General features: G+C 37.5%; 1 protein-coding gene across 1 annotated transcript in view; it reads left to right on the top strand.

The window, feature by feature from the left end:
• Nucleotides 1-18,172, top strand: part of SYNE1 (spectrin repeat containing nuclear envelope protein 1) — a 583,464-nt gene that overhangs the window by 280,088 nt on the left and 285,204 nt on the right. The window contains 9 exon segments of the mRNA XM_044001388.1: nucleotides 210-413; nucleotides 1,581-1,788; nucleotides 2,727-2,839; nucleotides 4,184-4,389; nucleotides 6,488-6,643; nucleotides 7,126-7,417; nucleotides 8,753-8,925; nucleotides 10,492-10,801; nucleotides 16,632-16,796. Coding sequence (XP_043857323.1) covers nucleotides 210-413; nucleotides 1,581-1,788; nucleotides 2,727-2,839; nucleotides 4,184-4,389; nucleotides 6,488-6,643; nucleotides 7,126-7,417; nucleotides 8,753-8,925; nucleotides 10,492-10,801; nucleotides 16,632-16,796 — 1,827 coding nt within the window.

Raw genomic sequence — 18,172 nt, 5'->3', positions numbered from 1 at the left:
TTAATTAATGGCAAATAAAATTCTTGTGGTTGTTTTTGTTATGTATTATGTTTGCCAAATTTTTTAATGCATGAAAGGAGTCCTTTAAAACCCATCTTTTCCCTATTTATTGAAAAAGGTATGAACATTCCAATGTATAATGAAATGGAAACTCCCTGATGTATACTCAAATGACCTTGATATCAATCTGTTTTATTTTTCACTTTCAGTTTATAGAAACAGATTTAAGGCAAAAACTGGACCATGCCAGAGAAGTAACGGAAATAGCAAAGGGAACCCTGAAAGATTTTACTGCCCAAAAAATGCAGTTAGAAAAATTTATTCATGAAGTTGAAACTTGGCTTACAAAAATTGAAGAGTCTTTATTGAACTGTGCACAAAGTCAGAATTGTGAAAGCTTAAAAAAAGTAAAGGTGAGTGATAAAAGCTATCTTTAAACCATCTGGTCTAGCAATGAAAAAAAGTAGAAATTTGCATGATAATTTTGTTGTATATTTGAAAGGAATAGCAAGTTGTGCATAGTAGATTTGCAGGTTCATGTGTAATCATCTTCTTATTGTACTGTTATGGAAATTCTTTTTTTATTCTATAAATTTAAAATAAAAATTTTAATTTAATTTAAAAAATAAATTGTTATTATTGTTGCTGTTATTATTAATCCATTTGTAAGATCTTATATTATGTAATTTCAACCAATATGATAAACCAGCTCTTGAGGAATTATGTGAGTATTGAGTATCAGAACAGATTTATCAAGCCATATACCCAATGTGGAATAAGGTCCATTTGAAAAATCTCTGGTCAGAGATTCAAGATTTCTCTAGATTAATATACAAATTAGATAAACCACTGACAAATGTCAAGAACATGCAACACTGTATCTGCATTAGAGTCTGCTTATTTAGTCACTAATTTTTTATCTCTAAAATTCGGATCCTTTCAGAATCTATTGTCAGGCCTCTAAATCATACCACCTTATTACATTTATCCCTATATATATATATATATATATATATGTATATATATATATGAAAGCAAAACAAATTCTCTTAACAACTATATACAAATTATACACACACATGTATTCATATATACCCATATATGTATGGAGACACACTTTCTGATTCCTTGTTCTATAATTATTTTTTCTGTTCTACCATGATCCTTTTTATGTATGTGTATGTATGTGTGTGCCTTGTGACAGAAATCACCAAGTTACTAGACTTAAGTTACTGGGGTTACCAGTACAATCTGTGACTATGAAATTGAGTGCCATAGTTCACTGGACATAGTTCAGAGAAGTAGCCATGAGATAGTGGCATCCAACAACTGAATTCTCTAACCAGCCAAATTAACTAGCTCTTAAAGCCCAAGGTTGTTTAGTCTAAATCCATATAGGCTAGTTATTTTATTTTTTAAAAAATTGTCACAGGCAGCAACCCTAACCCTGGCTAGACCTCTCGCCTGCTGATATACGTACATTAGATCATATGTGAGACCTAGGGAAAATGTGGATGTCTCAGGGCAGTTTCATTCCTGTGTGTTGTGTGTAGCCTTCATTGCTTAATTTTATTCTTTAGGAGATGCAAAAAGAACTTCAAGGTCAGCAGAGCAGCATCAATTCAACACAAGAAAATCTTAATAGCCTATGTCGGAAGTACCATTCAGCTGAGCTGGAGAGCTTGGGCAGCACAATCACTCTCCTAATAAAGAAGCATGAAGCTGTCAGCCATCTTGGCTCCAGAACACAGGCCAGCCTGCAGGATTCTCTGGAAAAACACTTCATTGGTGAGCCATTCTGGGTGTTAGAGTGGACAGTTAGCTCACAGGAAAAATATTAATCCAAATGCTGACTCAGAAACAGCCCATGGAAGCTTGTAATAGGGTAGCAGGGGCATCTTTTGAAATTTTATATTTCTTTGAATTTTTAATAAAAGTGTTATGAATCATGATTCATTATGACCTTACTTATGCCACTCACCATCAGGCAGTAGAAAAAAATATACCCTCCTCATAGAGGAGGTAAAAGTATTCTCTTTACACTCCCCATCATCACTCATTCAAGTAAAGGAATTCCTTCCCTAAAGCCAGAAGCCTCCATTTCCAAGGGAATATGCTGCAAGTCTCATTTGTGACAGTAAAATCAATAGAGGACACTTATAGGGAAGCTATAGCACTAGATGAGCTAGAAAATCCCCATTGATGTGTAACATGGGTTGTGTCTCTAGGCCGTATGGTTCTGATTGAGTTCATCCAAATGTCAGTGTGCCCAAATGTGATTGAAAGAGGAAGTGTTCTCTCTCTTTGCTGTATAGAATATTCCTCAACCAGTTTTGGAGAACTTGATATTGCTCTTTAAGATAGAGAAATTACTACCATATATCTTGAGGCACATTTTTCTCTTTTTTGATTCTTTTTCCCCCAATAAAAATGTTTTCTTCTTTCTTCCAATAGAAAGGAGTCACAACAGATATGAATGCACTTCATTTTAGAAGTATAACTTCTTGTTCACTCATTTATGGCCATTTCCTATCATTATAATACCTAATTATGATCATAGAAACCATCTCCGTTGTTTTCCTCACAGAACATTCTTATGATACCAAATGTTACATTTCCCTAGGATAAGCTCACTTGAGGACCACACTTAAATTCATGGGGGGTAATTTTTGGAAGCTTGTTTCATGTCTTGATTTTTATTTTTGATCTTTGTTCTCTTTCAAAAGAGTCTATGCAGGCATTCCAAACATGGTTTTCTGGTGTGAAGGCAGCAGTGAGAGAATCATCAGATAGATCTGGGGATAGCAAAGCCATAGAGGCAAAGCTACAGAGTCTACAGGTGGGTGCCCCTTGAGCAGCAAAAGTTGTCAAACTTACATACTTTTCATGACAGAATGGTATGATGGGGTGATTCCAGGTCAAAACTGAACCACAAAAACATAGAATCTCAGAGTCAGCACTTTAATTGTTGATTGTATGCTTTTGTCTTCTTCCATCTCCTCTCATTTTTTTTCTTTTCTTCCCTTCTACCACGGGTTATGTTACCAAATTCAAGAGGTGATGGGCATCACATAAAGGAGAAATGAAAGAATCCCTATGAAATAAACTATTTCTTTTTAATTTTTAAAAATTAAATTTTGTTGTGTTTTTTCCAGTTCCTTTCCCTTCCCTCCCTCAGCCCAGTCCATTGAGAAGGCAAAAACAAAACAAAACAAAACAGAAAAACACCTCATTTCAAATATGTATAGAGCCAAACTATTTCTGATTCCTTTTTCTATAATTATTTTTTTTTTCTGTTCTACCATTATCCTTTTTTAAATTTTTTTTTCATCTGTAGCCCATACTGGGCAAACCACACATTTTTCAAGTATATATTATGAGCACATTTATTAAGCATATATTAAGGGCATAATGAAGGGATTATATGGAAGAGATGGCAGAGTGATCACCTGGAGAGAATGAGGGATAACAGATGGACAGCCAAAGTGATCCACCAATAGGTGCCCTCTTGATGTCAGGGAAAAAGTGAGAAAGTCCTTCCATAATACTGGGAAGACCCCCTGTGGCAATCTTTTGGGAGGACGTGAATTGCACAGGATGGCTGAGTATGAATGGGTTGCAATTTGCATTAACAGAGAGAACTCCAGAATTGCTGAGATCCCAGATCTCTTTAAGCATGTGGTTGCTATTGAGTAAAGTACTGCAGGACAGGGGTTGGGATAAAGGTGGGGGAGAGGTATATAAGAAAGCAACAGAATTTGTGGACACTTTTTAGAATTAACAGTCTACTTGGTGAGATACTATAATGCTTGAATGAAATTAAAAGCAACACATGTATAACTTCGACTGCTTGCCCTCTTGGGGAGGGAGGGAAGGTGGGAAAGGAAGGGAGAAAAATCTGAAACTCAAAATCTTATAAAAAGTGAATGTTGAAAACCATCTTTACATGTAATCGAAGAAAATAAAATAATATTTACAAATTTTAAAAAAGAAATTAAAAGCAACACAAAACCATATGTAAGCCAATGCTAGATGCTAGATTTTGTTAGTGGAAAAAAAATATATACCATAGCAGTTTCAGAAGGGGAAAAAAATTGTGAGCCATGCTCACTCAGTTCTCTTAATGAACCCAAGAAAAATCTTGTACATTGTTGTTATTACTGCTTCTGTTTTCTTTAAACAGGGTATTTTGGACTCAATTAGTGATGGCCAGAACAAACTTGATGCAGTGACTCAGGAAGGACAGAATTTATATGCCTACTTATCTAAGCAAATTGTGAGTAGTATTCAGGAGCAGATTACAAAAGCTAATGAAGAATTTCAAGCATTCCTGAGAGATTGCCTTAAAGATAAACAGGCTCTTCAGCTCTGTGCTACCGAACTGGGGAGGTAAGTTATTCTCAGAGATGCATAAAATTTACTTTTCATTTGACTTGGGGAAGGGGATCAAATGAACAAAGAAGATGCAGAATTATGGTTTTAAATAAGAGAAATGTTTGCTTCATTCAACAAGTCAACATGCATTTATTTACTACAGTGAGGCAAGTACTCGGCTAGTTGCTGAGGATACAAAAAAAAAAAGAAAGAAAACAAAAGAAAAGAAAAAGAAAAGAAACAGTTCCTATCCTCCAAGAACTTACATTCTATCCATGTTTACCATGGTATAGAGTTCAACTTAAGCTGTAGTGTATACCAGCATAATAACTGGCTCTGTGTTTCTGAAGTCATTATTTAGCTCTGTGTGGCAAAGTGTGTGTGTGTGTGTGTGTGTGTGTTTATAGTTAACATGGGATTATTGTAATTTTATTACAATAAGTGAATTATTATGATTATAATTACAAAATAATAAAAATATATTAAATAAAAATTATTTAAATTATTTTAGTTAACCAGATTGTCTCCTAATTGTATGGGGGAGTGGTTGTTTTAAATATCAGTATTTAAATATTTTGGCTATTGATTGAAAATATAAATGCCTATATGCACTGGTTCTGATGACAAATGCCATGTGCCAAATTCATTATATTTTTGCTATATTCCATTAAGCTTGATGTGAAGCCTCTCTTAGTTTGTATTAGGATCAGAAAATACAGGAGAGGACCAGTACAATCCCTGATGTGGGAGTATGGGAATTGGCCCCACTTGCTTCTTGGATTCTTGGGGAACTTGTGTAGTACCTAGGTTACTGCAGCCAAGTTGAGATTCCAATAGCTTCCTCTCTACTAAAGTTCAAAGATCAAATTCAGTTCCTTACATCTCCTTTCCTTCCCCCCTCCTCCTCCATTTCTGCCTCTTCATTCATCCCCTTGTTCACATTCAGTGATGTGATGATTGTTTTTTCTGCTACTGGGACTCTAGCAGATTACACAGTGACTGGAGAATTCAACCTTATTGGTACTAAGTCTTTATTTCTGCCTTCAAACTTTTGACTTGATAAGCAACCTTCTTATCTTGCTGCATTCATGATAGATTGTTCTTCTCTGATATTTTTCCAAAGGAATTTCCTTTTCTTTTAAATGTTAACACATTTTGACCCAAATAATTAATGGGAGACAATATTTTTTAATAGAAAGTACAGTGAATTTAGAGTCATAGGATCTGTGTTCAAATTCCAGCTCTTCCATAGTATTTATTAGCTTTGGAACTGTTAAGGGTTAAAATTCTAGCTAAACCGTCTAAAATATCTAATGAGTAGTCGCCAATAAATTATAAGCTTTAGCAAGAGTTAGACTTTTAAGCATTTATTAAGGAGAATAAGAGTTTGGTAAAGAGAGAGAAAAAGGCCTATATTCCTATCTATTAAAGGGAGAGCACATTTCTAGCTCCGCTCTCCACCAGAGTCCACAGGGAAGAGCGCGAGACTGAGCGCCAGTCTCTTCCTTCCTCCTCCCACTCACCCGCGTCACTTCCTCATGCCAAAGAAAAGACTCCTGGTCTTGCCCTCAAAGACCTTCCCTTCATGGGCGGAACTCTTCTATAGTAAGTCTCCAGCAGGTGGCGTCATTCCAATCGTTACAGAACCATGGGCACAGGCTTCACCTCTTGGGGCCTTACTTTGCTTATATATAAAAAAGAGGCATCTGACTGGATTTCTTAGTCTAGATTTTATTGTCTGGATTTGGACACAATTTTTCTTAAAAGTATCTTTTCCCTAGTTTTCACAGAGTTCTCCAAAAGTATATATAGTAGGCTGCCTGGGAAGTTAGTGGGTTTCCTTTTTGGTGGTCTTCAAGCAGTTGGCTATATTGCAATAGGAATTCCTTTACAGGTGTGGGTTGAACTAGATAGCTTTGGAAATCCCTTATAACTCTAGAATTCTGTGATTCACAAATTTGGAGTTGTATAAATTCTTAATTTCTTGCTCTTATATAACTTAAACCATTATAAAAACTCAGAATATAATAGTAAATCTTATAGAACATAATGGTAAAAATCAAATAATTTATTTTTCTAAAGTGCTAAAATTACTTTTCTGTCGTTCCTGTAGTTTTGAAGATCAGCACAAGAAACTCAGTCTGTGGATTCATGAAATGGAGGAAAGATTAAGCACAGAAAATTTTGGAGAATATAAACAGCATGTTCCTGAGAAGAAAAATGAAGTTCATAAAGTTGAAATGTTTCTGGCAGAACTGCTAGCTGCAAGGTACAGTGGGAAAATGTGCTTGTACCATTCACTGTGGGATTTTTGTTTTCTTATTTATCTGGCTGCATAGTCCAGTGGGCAGGTGAATTTTTAGCCCAGTGTCTAGCATTGATGAGTGGTAGCAAGGTGTTGAAGTAAATAGTCACTGAGCTTGGAATCCAAAAGAATTGAGTTCAAATTTGACCTCAGACATGTAAATAGCTATATCACCCTTGGAAAGTCATTTAAACCTCTATTTGCCTCAGTTTCCTCTACTGTAAAGTAGGGCTAACCATAGCACCTACCCCATAGGGTTGTAAGGAACAAATGACATCATCCTTGTAAAGGGCTTAGCACAGTGCTTGGCACACATTAGGGTCTTAATAATGCTTGCTTTCCTCTTTTCTTCCTCATTGTCTGACTAACTTTCTCACTGTTCCAACAACATTAATTGCCTGTATTCCTGAATATAAATTTCTTTTTTTTTCTACCTACAATTTTAGAGATTCCCTTGATAAGCTTTCTCAGAGAGGGCAGATTTTAAATGAAGAAGGCCACGGGGCTGGAAAAGAAGTACGTCTGGCTTCACAGCTTCTCACTGGCTATCAGAACTTGCTCAGAGTTACGAAGGAGAAATTAAGAACTTGCCAAGTAGCTTTGCAGGAACACCAAACCCTGGAAGAAGCCCTTCAAGGCATGTGGTCCTGGGTAAAAGATGTTCAAGACAAATTGGCTTCTGCAGAGAGTACTGTTGGCAGCAAAGCCACCTTAGAGAAACGACTGTTACAAATTCAGGTATATATGCCTCCTGACAAATAGAGAAGACTGCATATACACACACAATTGCACTCGCATACAGCCAACTAGCCAACTGTGTTAGTTCTTGTCTTTCTGTGTTTATTCAGAAGGAGAAGTCAATAAGCCATCAAGCATTTATTAAGTGTTCACTCTGCTCCCAATACTATGCGAAATGTGCACACAAAGGCAAAAGCAAAACAAAACAAAACAAAAACAACCACAAAAAAACCCCACAGACCTTTCCCTCAAAGAGCTCACATTTATTTTTTTAAATTTAAATTTAATTTAATTTAATTTTTTTTTTGCAGGGCAATGAGGGTTAAGTGACTTGCGCAGGGTCACACAGCTAGGAAGTGTCAAGTGTCTAAGGCCGGATTTGAACTCGGGTCCTCCTGAATCCAGGGCCAATGCTTTATCCACTGTACTACCTAGCTGCCCCCAAGAGCTCACATTTATAATGGAAGAGAAAAAATGCAATCAATGATGTACAAATAAGATTTATACAAGATAGATTTTAAGTACTATCAGAAGGAAGGAACTACCATTCAGGGCAATACAAGGGGAGAGAAGATGTAGTTAGTTGTTTTTTTTTTTTTCCCTCTGTTAAAATGGAGTTTAAAAACTAAATTTTCCAACTGCAATAGGGCTTCCTGTTTCCCACCCTCCCCCAACTGATTTTATTCTGTGCTCACCTTCCTATTATTTTTTAAGCCAATTCTTAAATAATTGTTTCCTAGTTTATCTTAATAGCTTGAGCTCCACATAGTCACTTAGCAGGTCATTTTAATGTGAGAGATTTGGGGAGTTCTCCATTGCTGTTTTAAAATCTTGAAACCTGGCAGCTAGGTGGCACAGTGGATAGAGTACCGGCCCTGGAATCAGGAGTACCTGAGTTCAAATCCGGCCTCGGATACTTAACACTTACTAGCTGTGTGACCCTGGGCAAGTCACTTAATCCCAACTGCCTCACTAAAAAACAAAAAAAACAAAAAACAAATCTTGAAACCTGAGGGCAGATAGGTGGTGCAGCGGATAAAGCACCAGCCCTGGATTCATAAGTACCTGAGTTCAAGTCCAGCCTCAGATACTTGACACAACTAGCTGTGTGACCCTGGGCAAGTCACTTAACTCTCATTGCCCTGCAAAAAAAAAAAATCTTGAAACCTGTGTTTTGTTCACTGACTTGGTGTGTAGCATAGTAAGTATCCTTTTACTGCTAAACAAGCATGGACATTGAATCAAGAGAATGATGGAATAAAAAATTTGTAGCTACAGAAATAATATGCTTAAAAATTGGGAGTTTATTTAAATCTTCATTCTTTCTTTTTTCAGGAGATTCTGTTGATGAAAGGTGAAGGTGAAGTGAAGTTGAATATGGCCATTGGGAAAGGAGAACAGGCCTTGAAAAGTAGCAACAAGGAAGGCCAGAAGGTGATTCAGACTCAGCTACAGACACTTAAAGATGTGTGGGATAATGTCATGATCACTTCCGTACATGCTCAGAGGTACTTTTGTTTTTTTCTTGCATTTGCTGAGGCAACATTCCTTGGTTCAGGAAAATGGAATTAACTGAGTATGAGATGTTAGAATCAACATGGTTTTGGAAGATTTTCTTATAAGCGGTTGACTGACCCTACTGTTTTCAAAGTGTGTTTCTCTTTGCACATTGCATAATATTACAGCACAAAGTCATCTCTTAAAAAAGGAATCATGGAGCCAAGATGACATTAATTGGAGCCACTAAAATGGATCAAAAGAGTAAGAAAACTACAGGGAGACAGTGTGCTATAATATTTGGTTAAATCTTGGCTATGTTTTGTATGTCTCAGAAACTGAATTCAATTAAGGCACATACTCCCAACACAAACATGTCAGTCCAGCAGTTTAATATTCAGTTCTGGATCCCAAAGCCAGCAAGTAACATTTTCAGAAAAGTTACCAAACAGGAAAACCTCCAAGTTCCCCACAAAGCAGGGACCATATGGGTAGTATTTCTATCCATCTACTTAAGGCAAATAAGTAGCCACATATACTCCAGCTACCTGTCAATTCAGGATGGTTACCTGAGATTTAATTTACCAGATATATAGGGTGAAACTTGGCAGAAGTTTTTTTGTTGCTTAACTATATCAATATGGGTATAATGATCCTATTCTCATTTCTAAAACTCATACCAGTGAAAATGAAAGTTTTTGTTTTTAAAAGCATTGCCTTGTGGGTGGGATGTTAGATCACTTCACAGAGAAGCAGTATTTTCATTGCACATATGCAGAATTTAATCTTACAAATAATAATGGTGTTATAATACTTGACTTTCTTTGTGTTACCAGTAATTAGTACAGTGCCTGGCACATGGTTAGCACTTAATAAAAATGTTGTCATGTATGAAAGTCTGAGAGACATAATTTCTGGGTAATTAATCATTTTTTACATTAAAGCTAGCAAATAATTAATAAAAAGGATGGTCATTTGACTTTCTCTCATAAACCAAAGACCCCTCATCTAGGCTTTTTGATATTTACACACTCTTTGAAAAGTCAGTGTACCCAAGAGGTGGAAATCAACTCTGATTGGTTAATAATTAATGAGAGAATAATGAGGTGGGTACGTGGAGCTGGGTTTGTGACTGATCTTGTCAGTCATTGACCAAGAGAGACTCCTCTGAAGCCAGAATACCCTGGGGCAATCCATCCAAGTGGATCTATCCTACATCCAGTCAGTAAACAATGAAAGATGGTGGGGTAAGAGTTCCACCTAGCTTAGCTTCTCCCACAGAGATCTTCTAGTTGGGTGGGGCAAGTACACAGAGGATTTGGGCAGTCTTACTTATCAGCAATATACTTCACAAGGATTGCCTGAATAACCTATAGGGATTTATTTCTGAATGATGAAATACTAAATGAAAAAAGAAACAACTGAATCATCCCTCCCCCACTCTGATATTAATTAGCTATTAATATAAGAGAAATAATCATATCTCTCAATGTTTCTTGCTTGAGTGACTTCTTTTGTTTTAAACTTACAAGAAAGCCAACCTACACTCTACATGACTTTTTTTTTTTAAATTTTAGCTCTTTGGAATCTGTGATTACCCTGTGGAATGATTATATGGAGAGGAAGGTTCAGCTGGAGCAATGGATGGAATCAGTGGATCACAAGGTGGAACATCCCTTACAGCCCCAGATGGGACTGAAGGAGAAATTTTCCCTCCTGGATCACTTTCAGTCCATTGTTTCAGAGGCAGATGATCATGTTGGGGCCCTCCATAACGTAATTGAAAAATCCATAGAGCTCTATGAGAAGACCGAGGATGATTCACTTAATGAAGCTGCTCAGGAAGAACTGAGAACACAGTTTAATGACCTCAGCACTGTTGCAAAGGTAAATGACATATTAATTAGAAAATAGAAACCAATAAAAGAAATCCAGATAACTGTCAGCTTTGGCCTCCTTTCCTTTTGGAACTGGAATCCTTGATGGCTGAATGTTGGGGAAAATTAGCTGTTTTAAAACCATGAGTACCTCACTTGAGCAAAAGATTGTTTTTTAATGCCTTCATGTCATAATACTAATTTCTTATCTATGGATTTCATTGTACTAAACTTGTAAACTTTGGAGTAACTCTGAGTTTTGCTTTCCTTCTCTTTCCCCCATTTCTTTAAGTCAACTCCATATTGTATTAGGAACAGCTAGGTGGTACAGTAGATAGATTGCTGGGCCTAAAGTCAGGAAGACTAATTTTCCTGAATTCAAATTTGGCTGGCCTCAGATATTTAATATGGCAGCTAGGTAGCCAAGAGCAGCTAGGTGGCTGAGTGGATAGAGCACTGGGCTTGGAATCAAGAAGAGTCATCTTCATGACTTCAAATCTGGCCTCAGACACTTGGTAGCTATATGACCATGAGATATTTATTCACTTAAGCCTGTTTGTCTTAGTTCCTTGTCTGTAAAAATGAGCTAGAGAAGGAAATGGTAAAACACTCCATTGCCTTTGCCAAGAAAACCTCCAGTGGGTTCATGAACAGTTGCATATGATTGAAATGACCGAACAACAACAAATACTATATTAATTCAATCAACTCTATAAACATTTCTTAAATGCCCACATAAAAGGTGGGCATGAAGAACATGAAGAACAGAAAGATGAATAGCAATATAATTCTTACTCCCCCTCCCCCAAATTTTCAGTCTATGTGGGGTTATGCCATGTATATAAATAAGTATAATACATGACAGAATATGACAAGGATGAAAGAGAGACCTAGATAAAATATTCTTGACACAATAAAGGGACAAATAAACAAGTGCTTAAAGCCTTATCACTCTATCTTGGAATACTTGAGGAAGGAGGGATTATTTTAAACCGACTGAATTGGGGAAAGCTTAAGGGAGGAGTTGGCATTTTCCGTGATACTGGCCTAGGTAGTTTCTGGAGTCTGATTACAGATATGTGATAATCTGGGATTCTTAGTTGTGCTAATGTGAGAGAGCCCTAAATGGTGCTGTGAATAGAGTGCTGGATTTGGGAATCAGGAAGACCAAAGTTTAATTCTGGTTTCAAACACTTACCATTTCTGGGAGCCTGGATGAATGACTTAACTTCTGCCTGCCTAAGTTTCTTATCTGTAAAATGGGGCTGATGATAGCATCTACCTCAGGGCTGTTGCATTTATGAAATAAGATATCATTATCATCACCATAATTACTAATAATACCTAATAGGGGCAGCTAGGTGGCGCAGTGGATAGAGCACCAGCCCTGGATTCAGGAGTACCTGAGTTCAAATCCGGCCTCAGACACTTAACACTTACTAGCTGTGTGACCCTGGGCAAGTCATTTAACCCCAATTGCCTCACCAAAAAAAAAAAAAAACAAAATAAAAACATAATAAAACTAGGCAGATGTCTTTGATATTTCTAGGACAACATATTATTTTATTAGTGCTCCTACTAATATAGCTAAGTAGTCAGTGGACCTACCACAAAAGTCCTACTCTAATATCACTTGATGATGAGGTAACCTTGAATTGTTAAAGTCTATTCCAGGACAAGATAAACTCTGACAGGTTCTAAAGTTCTAGAAAAGTGTTAAGAATGGTTCCAATAGGGGGCAACTAGGTGGTGCAGTGGATAAAGCACTGACCCTGGATTCAGGAGGACCTGAATTCAAATCTGGCCCCAGACACTTGACACTTACTAGTGTGTAATTTAAATTTCTAAATGTGGGTTCTAATCTGTCCCCCCAGTTTTGGGGGAAAACTGACTAAAATCACAGATAAACGAGTTTAGGTTTTTTAAGGGTTTATTGAAAGATAGTAAAAGAAAGAGAAAGATTGAGAACAGATTTCCTATATCCTGGTGATCCTAAACTTCCTAAGCTCCCACTTCTGAAGTCAACTGCCACCATGCCGATCTCTCCCAGCCAAAGAGGCCAAGCTCTCTCAGCTTCCTTCTTCCTGTTTCCCTCCCAGAAATGGGAGGTTCTTCAAGCTGATTGGTTCACTGGGCCCGAAGGTGGTCAAAGTTCAAAGTTGTTAGCTTCTGAGTACAATTTCTTTCTTAAGGACCTTTAAGTACCAGCCAGATGTGCTTAACTAGAAGTCAACCAGTAATCCATTCAGGAGTCAGACACCTTATGCAATCCAATCAGTTTAAATTAATCTCCAGGTGGGCCCCTGAGTATCTGCTAAATCTCATCTATCACATTCCATTATCTTGACACACTAGCTGTGTGACCCTCGCAAGTCACTTAACCCTCATTGCCCGCCCCCCCCCCAAAAAAAATAAAAAGAATGGTTCTAATGACAGACTGTATTTCAGCCAAGAAAAGTTCAGAGATTCTTCCTTGGTAGTCTGGTCAACAAGTGACTCCTTCCTGCCTTCCTGCCTGCCTGCCTGCCTGCCTGCCTGCCTGCCTGCCTGCCTGCCTGCCTCTTCCTTCCCTCCTTCTCTCTCTCTCTCTCTCTCTCTCTCTCTCTCTCTCTCTCTCTCTCATTGGCATTCATTCAGGGGAACACAGAAAGCCAAAACCAGTTCTTGCCTCCAGAACCTTTTAGAAGCACAGGAAATGCAGAAAAAATAAAAAATGTTCCCACGCCCCCGTAGCTTTCTGATGAGGAGACTGACCTGAAACACCTCTGCTGACTTATGTAGTGACGGTAGCAGTTTGGTATAAAAGGGGGCAGAAGGTGTTAGAAATCATGCAGTTTCAGAACATTTGTATACAATTTCTAATCCTCTAAATGTTTCCAATACTTAACAGAGTGCCTGCATTGAGTAGGTGCTTTATAAATGCTTATTCCTTCCTCTTCCTTCCCTCCAGTAGTTTGGGATGGAATGAGAAATTGAACTCTTGTTCCATAGAAATTCAGTGAAGTTCAGCAAGTTTTTATTATGCACTAGGAATATGAGACACAAAGAAAAAAAAAATGAATAAAGCCCCTGCTCTCAAAGAGCTTACATTCTACTGGGGGAAATACTTATTGTAAGGATAAATTGTTTTTTAAAAAAGAAATTGTTCTAATGGAGCTAGTGACTAAAGTATACAAGTTTAATAAATTACACCAACAAAGATATCATAAAGTTTGTCCATGTCCTGCATTTATGACTTAATTATTGATTCTCATAAGCCAGTCTCCACCATTTAAAGAATGATGTATAGGTTCAATAAAAAGAATAAAGCTTATTTAGGGTGTTTTATTAGCACTTCATATATTTGGAAGTCTTGCATCTCTAATATTAATTGACAAATATAAGACAACTGGAAAGTGCTTCCAGTGTAAATATGTACATGCTTGGTTGTTCTTGTTCAGTCATTTTAATCATTTCTGCCTCTTTATGACCCCATTTGAGGTTTTCTTGGTAAAGATACTGGAGTGCTTTGCCATTTTCTTCTCCAGTTCATTTGGCAGATGAGAAAACTGAGGCACTTAGGGCTAAATGACTTTCTCAGGGTCACACAACCATCAAGTGTCTGAGGTCAGATTTAAACTCAGGAAAATGAGTTTTCATGACTTCAGGTCTAGCAGTATTCACTGTGCCACAGCTGTTCTATGTCTCTGCCTTTCTGCGTCTGTGTCTCTGTCTCTCTCTGTCTCTCTCTTTCACACACACAGAAAAAGGCAAAATAATATTATTTTGTGGGAATAGTAGCAACTGGGGTGGGGTCTAGGTTGAGGAAAGGCTTCATGAGGAAAGTTACTCTTCAACTGATGCTCCTGGAAGTGAATGAGGGATCCTTAGACAGAGACATGAGAAGGGAAAACATCTCAAGCATGATTAAGGGGAAAGCCTGTGCAGAGATACACAGGTGGAAGTTGAATGTGATCCATGGGGAAGAGAGTTAAGTCAGTTTGACTGGGACATAAAGTATATGGGGAGAGTTATCTGAAACCAGTCCAGGAAAGTCTAAGTTGGATTGTTAAGGGTTTAAACAACCGAAGAGCAGTTTGTATTTTATCCTCATGGCAATACAGAGCCCCTGAATTTTCTTGAGCAGGGGACTGGATGCGATGATACCTGTGATGGCCTGAACCATGACAGTGGCAGTTTGGTGTAAAAGTAGGCAGAAGGCGTTAGGAAGAATTATGCAGGTTTTTTTGTTTTGTTTTGTTTTTTGGTAAGGCAATTGAAGTAACTTGGCCAGGGTCACACACCTAGTAAGTGTTAAGTGTCTGAGGCTGCATTTGAACTCAGGTCCTCCTGAATCCAGGGCCGGTGCTCTATCCACTGGGCCACCTAGCTGCCCCTGAATTATGCAGTTTTTAGAAAATTTATAAACAACTATCGATACTCTATATATGTGCTTCTTGTCCAAGGTGCTTGACACAATGCCTGGCACATATGTGTTAAATAAATGCTTATTCCTTCCTCTCTCTCCCTTCTAATGGCCAATGAGATTATCTACTTTTGGGAAACTGAATAATATAAAAAATTACATTCTTGTAATAAAAAAACACAGAAGATATAATAAGGTTGCATTTAAATAGAAAGATGGTTCATTATTTCTTTTGCTCAAACATTAAAGGAGGTTGGCAGAGTTGGAAAACAAATAATTCATATAGCCACTACACTACTTTAGATCCCAGTCACTTCTTAGCTAGACTATTGTAATATTCTCAGAACTGGTTTCCCAGATTCTTGTCATAATCCTTTTCAAGCAAGCCTATATAGAGTTGTCAAAATAATCTTCCTAAAACAAAGTCTGACTGTGTCATTTCCTTAACCCCCTAAATCATAAGGGATTCCCTCTTGCCTTTGTGATAAAATACAAACTCCCCACCCTGTTGTTTAAAGCCATCCACAGTTTGGCTTCAACCTTATGCACTCCACATTCTAGCTACATCTATGATTTAATTGGTATTAAGAACTCCTGATGTGGAAGCTTCCTGCCCTGATGCAGATAGGCAGTTCATCAGTAGTTTACAGTCTTAATGGTTTCCTGAGGTCCTGACAGGTTAAGAGACTTGCCCATATTCACATAGTAGATGTGTGTGTGTACATATATACCTATACATACATACATACATACATACATACATGTGTGTATGTGTATGAGCAAGAACTTTTACTCATGACTTCCAAAGCTATTGATATTTTTCCTCTTCATTATGTATCAGCCAGCTTTGATTAAATATATCGGGGTTTTTTTTTGGTTGATCTTGTTATTGCTTGTTATGTTATCTAGCACTTGGTACATATGAGCTAAATATAGAGAAATATATAATCTCCCTCAGATCTTTCCATTTGCATTCTTTTTTTTTTTTTTCTGGTGAGGCAATTGGGGTTAAGTGACTTGCCCAGGGTCACACAACTAGTAATTGTTAAGTGTCTGAGGCTGGATTTGAACTCAGGTCCTCCTGAATCCAGGGCTGGTGCTCTATCCAGTGCACCCCCATTTGCATTCTTTACTTTGCAAACTGAATGTCTATTGAAATAGGTTAGGAAATATAGATCAAGCTTAATCTATTTGTCTTTTTTTGTTTGGTTGTTTGTTTGGTTTTTTGGTGGGGCAGTGAGGGTTAAGTGACTTGCCCAAGGTCACACAGCTGGTAAATGTCAAGTGTGTGAGACCTGACTTGAAGTCAGGTCCTCCTGAATCCAGGGCCGGTGCTTTATCCACTGCGCCACCTAGCTGCCCCCAATCTATTTGTCTTTTTCATTATTTTCAACAACAATCTATTATTCTGAACAGCTTTCTCTTTCATTATCAGGAGAAAATGAGGAAAGTAGAAGAAATTGTGAAGGACCATCTGATGTACATGGATGCAGTTCATGAATTTACAGATTGGCTCCATTCAGCAAAGGAAGAACTTCACCGCTGGTCAGATGCATCAGGAGATTCATCTGCCACCCAGAAAAAATTATCCAAAATTAAGGTCTGTATTCCTGGAATAAAACATGACTGAGATGAAGGGTACCTTTATTTTATTCATTATCATTTTTGGCAAGGCAATGGGGATTAAGTGACTTGCCCAGGGTCACACAGCTAGTAAGTGTCAAGTGTCCACAGTCGGATTTGAACTCAGGTCCTCCTGAATCCAGGGCTGATGCTTTATCCACTGCGCTACCTAGCTGCCCCAGTACCTTTATTTTAAAAGAAAGTTTTACAAAAAGATACATTTCATTTTATTTTTTTAAATCACATTGCACTTACCCAATTTAAAGGATGCTTTTCCCAGTGTCACTTTACTAATGAGTATGCAGGAGAAAAGGGGAATTAAAAAGACCTTACATGTGTGAACAAAACACAACATTGTTCCTTTGTGCTCTAGTATGCAGCAGTCCTTGTTGGAAAACTATGGTGTGAAAAGTTGGGAAAATAAATCCACTTGGGTTGGCTGAGAAATTCAGATACTGTTTCCTAGCACAGTGAAAGGAAACTCTTTGTTAGGTAATCTAATAAGTGCAGGTGAACAGTAAATTGGTAATGTCATTGTAGATGTCTGGTTTTGCTACAGTAGCCAGCAGTGAGAAACCATATAAAAGACGGTCCCTTACAAGGTCATCAGTGTTTTCCTCTAACTTTGGCATATATATGAGTACCATTTGACAGAATTTGACAGAGGTCTCACTTTGAAGGACTTTGTGAGATCCTCTAAAACATTTTGACCTATTGAAAAAAGTGGTAAAGATATCATATAGAAAAAAGGGTATAGATAAAGGTCAACCTTTTACTGTTTCCCTTGAAAAGCGAAATTGTGGATTTTTGTTAGAAAGGCTAGAACAAGATGGACTCATCATGTGATTTATTGTTAGGACATGAATGAGGCAAGGCAGTAAGATGGTTTAATAGAAAGTCAGGCAAGGTCAGGTTTTGGAAGTGACTATGCCTTACAACTCAGAACATAGAAGCATTGAAATTCCCTAAATTGTAACTGTAACCATTGCAACCAAGGTTGCATTCCTTTAAACTCCTTTTAACACATTCCTTTGAAAATCTGCTTATGTCTTAAATGTTAAATATGATTTTTACTATTTTCTGAAAAAAAAAAAAGGTGCCTGAAATTGTTCCCAAATACATTAATTACCAACTTAAAAAACCAAAACTGTGTGGAAAGATTTTAGGGAGGTGTGGGTTACAAGTTGGGAAAAGAATATAGGAAAGAAATGCATATACATTATTTAAACCAAGTAGTTCAGACCATGCCTGAGCTAGTCATATGAGATGTTCTTTGTTGGGATAAGACCTTAAGGAGGAAGACAAGAATCCTTCATACCCTCAGCCCCAACCCACCATCTATCCCAAACATGG

Source organism: Dromiciops gliroides, chromosome 4, assembly GCF_019393635.1.
Source record: "Dromiciops gliroides isolate mDroGli1 chromosome 4, mDroGli1.pri, whole genome shotgun sequence".
In the NCBI taxonomy this organism is placed as follows: domain Eukaryota; kingdom Metazoa; phylum Chordata; class Mammalia; order Microbiotheria; family Microbiotheriidae; genus Dromiciops; species Dromiciops gliroides.
This window is presented reverse-complemented; position numbering and strand designations above follow the sequence as displayed.